The sequence below is a fragment of the Callospermophilus lateralis genome, chromosome 19 (assembly GCF_048772815.1).
Source record: "Callospermophilus lateralis isolate mCalLat2 chromosome 19, mCalLat2.hap1, whole genome shotgun sequence".
Taxonomy (NCBI): Eukaryota; Metazoa; Chordata; class Mammalia; order Rodentia; family Sciuridae; genus Callospermophilus; species Callospermophilus lateralis.
Window position 1 is genome coordinate 13,275,821 of NC_135323.1, and position 8,465 is coordinate 13,284,285.

Sequence of the window (8,465 nt, forward strand, 5' to 3'; positions counted from 1 at the left end):
ATTTTATTTCCCCCCCTTTCAGAGATGGGGTCTGGCTACGTGGCCCAGGCTGACCTCAAATGCCTGGCTCCAGAGACCCTCCTGCCCCATGCCCCAAGCAGCTGGGACTACAGGAGTGTGCCACTGTGCCCAGCCAAGATGGAAAGAGTTAAAAGCTTCAAAGGACTTCCTAAGGTGCAGTTGTGGGAGACCAACCTCGCACGTGCTGGGCGATGTGGCGTCAGGCACCCGAGCTGCTAGACTGCCCTGCCCTTCTAGGGTTCGCTCTTCTAGGGTTCCAGTGACTGTGTCTTCCTGCCCAGGGAGCCCGGGGTCCAGCACTTGCCTAGCAAGCTAGCGGCCCTGGGTTCCATCCCCAGCATCACAAATGGACAAAAAAAAAAAGATTCCTACTAACTTACTGATTCGTTCTTGAAGCTGAAGGACAAAATTATCCATAAGACCTAACAAGGACCCGCTTCCTTTGCTGCAATTTGAACGGACCCGGTGACCTATGAGCCTTAGGCGTCAGGCTGCAGGAAGAAACCAGCACTGGAAAGCTTTATTAACGAAAAACGAAAAACTTCTAGTTTATTAACAAGATTCACATAATCATGACTGTACAGTTCCTTCTCCGTAAGTGTCACTCATGAAACGGCCACTGTCTTTACAGAAGGGAGGAGCAGGCAGACTTTAAAGTCGTTCTGATAAATAGATCGCCGCGCTGCACCCGGCCTGGATAACGCTCTTCAGGACGGCGTATGCTGGGGCCTGTTAGAAACCACAAGAGGGGGCTGAGGGGGTGGAGGGGGTGGAGGGGCACCCTGTGTGGTGAAACTGACCGATCGACCCACCCACGTATGAATGGCCCACCACGAACCCACCTTCATGGGTCTACAAAGCACTGATTTAAAAATCAACAAATGAACCGAAGGAAGACCAGTCGAGGAGTCAAAGGAGATGGGGGAAGGACAAGAGGCGGGTAAGAGGACACCCCGGGGACTCAGACGGGTCTAACGATAGTCCACGCATGCGGTTGTCAAAATGAACCCCGGTATCGCATGTAACCGTAACCACTAATAAAAACACATCACAAAAACAAGAGCTGGGGACACAGAGCGTGTGTCCAACACTCGGGAGGCCCTGGGCTCAGTCCCCAGCACTGCACAACAAGCAAAAGCCACAGGCAACATGTCTCGAGCTCACTTCTGTGTGGGCCAGGGCCTCCAGGCAGAGCGGACTTCTCTGAATCAGAAACGAGATCTGGGGGGCAATTTATTTTAACTTGGGACAAAAGCTATTTGAGAGACAGGAATGCGTCTGCCACTGCCAAAATCCTGGCGTCATCCCATTTCTCACAGGAAAGGGGACGTTCCGAGGCCCTGGGGACAGGACAGGGATCAGGCAGAAATGGGATCCCACTCTGGAGCGGCGCGCACTTGCTGGTCTGCTTTTGCAAGTGACGGGGTGGCTTCCCTTTGGCCAGCACTTTACGGTGCGTTCTTCTGGGAACAGAAACCTCCACTCCCCTCATTCTTTCAAACACGGTGCCCCAAAGCACCACAGCGACGTCAGGTCCCTACCAATTCCGCGTCGTGGTCCAGGCCCAGGTCATGGTGCTCAAGCTCTTCATCTCGAAACTTCTTTATCACCTACTTAAATAAAAGGAAGGTGCCGCAAGTCAGCGCCACTCGCCTGATGTTCTTCTTATTCTAAAGGCCAACCCTTCGCGTCAGGTCTAGGGCTGGGGTAGGCCACTGTCCCCAGGAGGGGCCACAGAGTGCCAGTGAAGGCTGCTGGGTGCTCCCTGCGTGCAGCTGCAGCACTCCACTCCGCCACTGCCGTGTGTGTGGGTGTGTGTGGGGGGGGGCGGCCCCAATGCAAACGGTGGGCACGGCTGTGTTCCAATAAAACTTTATTTATAGAACAGGGGTGGACACAGGCTGGGGTTTGCCAGCTTCTGATTTGGGCTTTAAAAACTGAGTGGTTCCCTAGAGCTGGGTGTGCAGGTGCGCACCTGCAGATGCAGCCCAAGGGAGGCCGAGGTGGGGGGATCACTGGAGCCCAGGAGTTCCAGCCAACCTGGGCAACACAGCAAGACCCCATCTCTAAGAACAGGAAAATGAAACTACCAAATTTAAACAGTTCCCCAATTTGTTATCGGAAATTATCTGAGGACATCTATTATGTCATCCATTTAGTCTCATTCACTCTTCAGAGTCTACTAATGATAGGGATGTGAAGCAAAGCACAGGAGATGTGGGGTCTAGTCCTGCTCTGCCCAGGCTGTGTGACCAGAGCAAATGGCTGCACCTCTCTGTGCTTCATTTTGTTCAAATCGTTTTATTTTATTTTATTTTTTTAGGTGCCAGGGATTGAACTCAGGGGTGCTGGACCACAGAGCCACATCCCCAGCCCTATTTTGTATTTTATTTAGAGACAGGGTCTCACTGAGCTGCTTAGCACCTCGCTTTTGCTGAACCCGCAATCCTCCTGCCTCAGCCTCCCTAGCCACTGGGATTACAGGTGTGCACAGCCACACCCAGCTTTAAAAGGAGGTGCTAACAATTAGTTGTCGGAGTCATCCCTTAACACCCTTAGTCTGTCTTCCCACCAGCTGTGCCAATCTGTCCTTCCTCCCTCGGGCAGCCCCTTTCAAACGCCGTCAGTCACCTGAAGAAGCTCCTGGTACTTTTCAGGGTCCTCCTCCATCAGCGTCCTGATCTGGTTGTTGTAGTGATGCGCTATGGACTCCTCCACCGCCACGGTGCAGGCCATAGCGCCCTCCTTCCCCAGCAAGGCAGTCCCGGCCCCTGGGATCACCAAACGCAGAATGATCACGTGCAGGACAGAACCCCGGGGGCAGACGGCCTTCCGCCAGGGTCTCTCTGCCTCGGCACCAGGACATTTGAGGCCGGGTCATTCTTTGGCGGGTGTGTGCTGGGCACTGTCAGATATTCGACATCCCTGACCTCTGCCAGCCAGATGCCACAGCACCTGCTCAGAGGTGACCCCTGAAAATGCTTTAGAAGCTACCGTGTGTCCTCAGGGGCAAAGTCAGAAGTGGGACCGGACCCCCCTTAGACTCTGAATCACAGGGTGAGAAAGCTCTTCCTGCTCCTGTGCTTCCCCCCTCCTGCAGGGCTGGGCGCTGAAACCCAGGGCCTCGCTCGGCACGTGCTCTACCATCTACCACTGAGCTGTGCCCCGAGTCCTCTTGAAACTTGACTTCGAGACAGGCTGGCCTTGAACTTGGATTCTCCTGCCCCAGCCTCCCGAGCAGCTGGGATTGCAGGTGTGGGCCGCCTCATCCAGCTCCTGAGGGTCTCTGAACGGGATTACCGCCAAGAGGAAGTCTGCTCGTGGGGTGAGTGTGCTCTGACCTTCTGAACAGGCTACTCTCCTCCCGCTCCCGGTTTAAAAGGGCTTGCAGCCTCGGGTTTAGATCTGGGCCAGGGACAGTGTCTGGCTACAACTGAATTAGCCTAGCTTGTCCCCCTCTTGTTTGTTTTTATTGTACTTTCTATTTATAAAAGAACACTTAGAGAAATGTAAGCAAAAAGAAAGAAAAAGAGAAAAAGGAAATCCAATCAACTAACTTAAAAAAAATAAAACTGAGTAAATGGGACCCATGTGATGAATCACCCAGACCCCGAAGCTCACACAAGCCTCACCCAGGGCAAAGCCCACCACGTTCCAAAAGGGCATGAGAACCGTCGGCCGGACCCGGAAGGCGACCATCAGCTCGTTGAACTTCTTCAAATGGTCCTTCTCTTGATCCCACATTTTCTGTAAGAAGCAGAAGAATGAAGACAGGCAGGCGCTGTGGAGGCTCCGCTAGCCTGGCAGGGGGAGGTCAAAGGGGAACGGGGACCAGGACAACCGCTGTCTCCCCGGTCCCCAACATCACTGAAAAACTACAACATCAGATTAAAAGGAGTCTTTGTCACCGAGAAGGGAATACCAACAAACCAACAGAGGAGCCTGTCATCTCAAGTGCAGCTAAGGATGCCATGGGCCATGGTCCCACAGGGTCCCCCAGAACCACAACGCCCACTCAGTGACACAGGTCCTCACACACGAGCAAGACGTCTCACCCATTTCAAAACCAGGAGGACGGAATGTTAACTAGTGCTAATTCCCCTCCAGATCACTAGACTATTTCTATCAAATAGAAAAAGTAGAATGGAAACAGCCAACACGCAGGTGGCCCTTCCAGGTGCCAGCTACTGTCAAATGGCTTCACACAGGTCACCTGCTCAATCCACAACCACCTGGTGAAGAGCAAACTATCATTATCCCCATTACACAGATGAAGAATGTGAGGCACAGAGAGGTTAAGTAACTTGCCCTAGGACTCAGAGCAGGCAACTCATCTTGGATGGTCCCCACACCCCAACCACTGGCTTGAGTGAGCTTTGGGATCTGGGGTGAATGTAAGTACTATTGGTATCAAATGTTTGTTCATTATTCTCTTCTCAATGTTCTGGGTCCCGCCTGTGCACACCATGAGATCTGAATACCACCCGCACACGGTTGGTCTCCTCCTGCCCGCTGTGTCTGTGCTCCACACCTTGCCCCCAGGAACCAGCGTGCGCTCTCTGGAGGGCGGCAGCACCTCCCTGGGGAAGGAATGCGTGACTGATGTGGTCATTACTGCAAGGCCTGCAGATCCACCCACCGGGGACCAGGCTGAGAAGAACAAAGAAGTGCCCACCTGAATGACCGGCCCGACGCTTGTCCGGCCCAGGACGGCCATCTGGCCCGCATAGATTCGGTTCGCTCCATATTCACCTGCATGATCCACCCGGATGATTCGGTCCAGGGCGGCGCGGTTGACGTTGTCTAAGGTCATCCCAGAACTGCGGGCCCTCGCGCCAACTCTGCCTCTGCAAGCTGCAATGCGGGCGTGGGTCCTTCATTACCCCCCAGGAGAAATCCAGACGCTTCTTTCTCCCTCCCTTCCCGCCTTCTGCACTGAGGATGTGACCCAGGGCATCACACGTGCTAGGCCTCTATCACTGAGCCACATTGCCCCAGCCCTTCTGATTTTATTTGGGGACAGGGTCTCGCTGTGTTACCCAGGCCAGCCTTGGACCTGCGATCCCGTCCTCAGCCGCCTGAATAGATGTGCCACCTTGCCTGGCTGAGAGACTTGACAAACAGGGGGCACTTTAGGACGAAGGTCATGAACGACCTCCTCTGGGCAGACGTGCCCACGGTGCGTTCTGCAGTGTTAAACGTGGAAGTGTTTAGCAGTGTCGGACAGTGTGAACCTGCAGTGTTGAAACACAGACGATCTCACCTGATGATTTGGGCTTCCACTTCACTTTAAGGGTATAGATCTGGAAAGGCCCAGCCTGTCTTCTCACCAGGGAATGGTGACCCTGGCGGCTGCTTCCAGGGGGCATGGTTCCCAGTTCACCCCCTCCTCCCGCTGTTCTCTCCAACCCAGGCTGTGGAGCAGGCGCAACCTCGACTCAAAACCTCTCGGGCCCCCCCAGCTGATCTCCAGGAAGCTCCCGTCCCACCCCACCTCAGGTATTCCACAAGCCTCTGCTGACATCCTCCTAAACACCACCCTGTGGGCACTGGGTCTTCAGAGCCCCGCCCTGTGGCTCAGTTTTGGTTTTGTTTTTTATCATTTGGTCCCAAATCACTTCAACTGAACTCCTCTTATCTTCAAAATGTAAACTCTTTAGGACACACTGGATTTAATTTTTAAAAACATCAATAAATGGTTAATCTGAGCCCCAAATTAGGGGATCTCAAGAAGTACCCCCCCAAGAGAAGAGTTCCGTAGTATGCTTAGGTGCCTAAGGTGGGTTCGCCCCATTTGGCAGATAGAAAATTGAGACACAGAGGTCAAGCAGTTGGTAGTGTCAACTCTGACCTACACTGGAATCATTTTGAAATGTGTTTCATGGCACTTATGCTGTGACTATTGTTTCTTTTCACAACCAGAATATGTGTGAAAAAACTTATTTTGGGTACACCTATGGTTCTTCCATTTAAAAATGCTTGAGGGCTTTTGACACTAGGTAAATGCATAGGCTTGGTAGAACCTGGGGTGGTTCTTAATTTGAACTTTTCTACCAGTTCGGGTCTTTAAACAAAGAAGTGTGGAGATGAGATTCCGAAGCATCCTGACTCTGCTTTGGTCTCCTCCTCTGCATGACCTGCTCCCTCTCACTGAGCATGTCTGACTGAAGAGTCTGGTTGAGTCCAAGAGCCAGAGATCACAGACCAGATGGGGTCTAAGACCTGCCAATCATACTACCCCACTCGGGGCTGTTCCATCAGACAGTGGGTCACTGCTGCCCATGGTCATGTTTCATGTGGAGAACAATGTGAGACCTTGCACAAAGTCCAGGCAGCCTGGCATAAGTGTCTGCTCCGGTCCAGGGACTGGTGCCTCCAGCAAGACTGATCTCCTTGCAGAAAGATGGGATCTAATAGTGGAAGTTGAAGAGTTGGCTCAATTTTTCAAAATTATCTTGTTTGCTTGTTCTTTCACTTGTACCAGCACCCAAAAACATATTATGGGAAACAAAGGACAACCCAGTACATTAAAAAAAGTTTCTGAGAAATAGCAAGGGGCTGAGTATGCAGGTTGAGTTCAAACGCACACAGATTAACAGGGCTATTAATAGGCAACAGGCAGGATTATGTTTGTATTTAAAACAAACCAGGCTGTTCCCTAACATGACTTCAATTTTCCAGATTTAGGCACCCTGCCGAGCATGGTGGTGCATGCCTATAATTCCAGCAACTCAGGAGGCTGAGGCAGGAATATCACAAGTTTAAAGCCAGCAATTTAGTGAGGCCCTAAACAACTCAGTGAGATCCTGTCTCAAAATAAAAAATAAAAGGGCTGGGAATGTGCTTCAGTGGTTAAAGGCCCCTGTGTTCAATCCACAGTACCCAAAAAGAACCTACCAGAAGTAGGCACTTGATAAGTTGGGGTTTTCTGTCAGGGGTGGTGGTGGGGGTAGTGGGGTTTGGGGGGAGGGAGGTGAGAGGCTTGGGTATCATAATATTTGCTATTTCCATTTTTTCACAATCTCAGCAAAGTATCTTTGTATAGTATGAGACGGGCCCCAGAATGAATATGCCTAGAATCAGAAATGTGTGTCCCTGGGACTGCAGATAGAAATCATTTTTTGCTGCAGAGCATAAAAGAACCATGTACAATTTAAAAAACAAAGAAAATGTTTTTCCAACCTCTAATATAAATCACACAAATCAGAATATTTCTTATATTAAAAAATTCCCAATAATCAGGCTATCCCCCCATCCTCCCAGCAATGGGGACTGAACCCAGGGGAGTTCCACCACTGAGCTATGTCCCCAGACCTTTTTAGTTTTGAGACTGGTCTTACTAAGTTACCTAGGCTGACCCCAATCTTGGGATCCTCCTGCCTCAGCCTCCCACACAGCTGGGATGATAGGCATATGCCACCACTCTGGCCAAGGTATTTCCTTTGAAGGGAAAACATATAATAATAAAACTTTTCTTCCTGAGTTATAATGAGGATAAAATGTGATCTGGGAAGCAAAGTAACTTTATAAATAAAATGAGTGATTCTTATTATGTTACGCTCATCGGCTCAGCAGGAGTGCATTAAAATTCACATTCAACAACTCTTTGAGTTCTGACTGCATTATCACATACTTTACAATCTAGGGTCAGTGCCCTCAATTTTATCATTTCATATCCATGTATCCCATATCCAATGACGGTCCCTGGAAATTTTTCAGTGGAAGATTTTAAAGCAGCTTATGAATAGACATTAAATAACACCTGTCATATGAGTTACTTTAAAAATTCGAATTCATTTATTAATCAAGGAAAATATCTCCACTTGCAAATGGCATACTGTGAACATTTTCATGCTAATCTCCATTTTAAAACTAGCACATATTCATAAGAATAGGGGGTATCGTCTCATATTTGTAGGTGTATATAATAATCACATTTTTAGCAGAAAGAAAAACGGTCTCGGGCTCAAGCCTTGGCAGGCAATACCATCTATACAAGTTCAAAATTTCGGTCTTCAGTGTATTTCAGGGCCGGTCTGCGATTACGTCATCACCCACCGAGCCAACCCTAAGCCGAAGCCCCAGCCAAGCTTCACCTCCGAAATCCACCTGTCACTCTCGCGGGGTACTACAAACCCCGCCCCTCGGCTGACGTCACTCAGCCTCGCACCGTCGCGTGCCTGTGACGTATAAGAACGTCTTCCCCGTGACCTCTCCGACCCGAACTTGAAGCTTTCCCCGGCCCGTTGACCCAACGCAATATCACGGCCGCGCGTCCCCGCTTTACCTGAGAGGGGCCGCCGGGCGCCCAAGCGCAGCCGCCATAGGGAGGGAGCTGCCGCCGCCCCGGCGCAACTCATCTCCCGGCTCACAAAGCAGACGCTGTTTAGCTCTGCGGGTCAATTGTGCTCTTGGCGCGGAATGATGATGTAAGCAGATGTAAA

The 8,465-nt window shown here is 50.8% G+C and overlaps 1 protein-coding gene across 3 annotated transcripts; it reads right to left on the reverse strand.

The window, feature by feature from the left end:
- Positions 1–540: 540 nt before the first annotated feature.
- On the reverse strand, positions 541–8,465 carry Coq7 (coenzyme Q7, hydroxylase). Of its 3 annotated transcripts, none has more exons than XM_076840465.1 (6): positions 8,309–8,461; positions 4,697–4,875; positions 3,654–3,768; positions 2,653–2,792; positions 1,563–1,631; positions 541–750 (listed from the first exon to the last, which is right to left on the reverse strand). In XM_076840465.1, exons 1-6 carry the CDS (start codon positions 8,379–8,381, stop codon positions 673–675), a joined length of 654 nt encoding a protein of 217 aa, XP_076696580.1. In that variant the 5' UTR covers positions 8,382–8,461; the 3' UTR covers positions 541–672. The 3 variants fall into 3 exon arrangements, with proteins under 3 accessions (XP_076696580.1, XP_076696581.1, XP_076696582.1); XM_076840466.1 differs by lacking the exon at positions 8,309–8,461 and adding an exon at positions 4,487–4,601 and having other exon boundaries at positions 4,697–4,869; XM_076840467.1 differs by lacking the exon at positions 541–750 and adding an exon at positions 4,487–4,601 and having other exon boundaries at positions 8,309–8,465.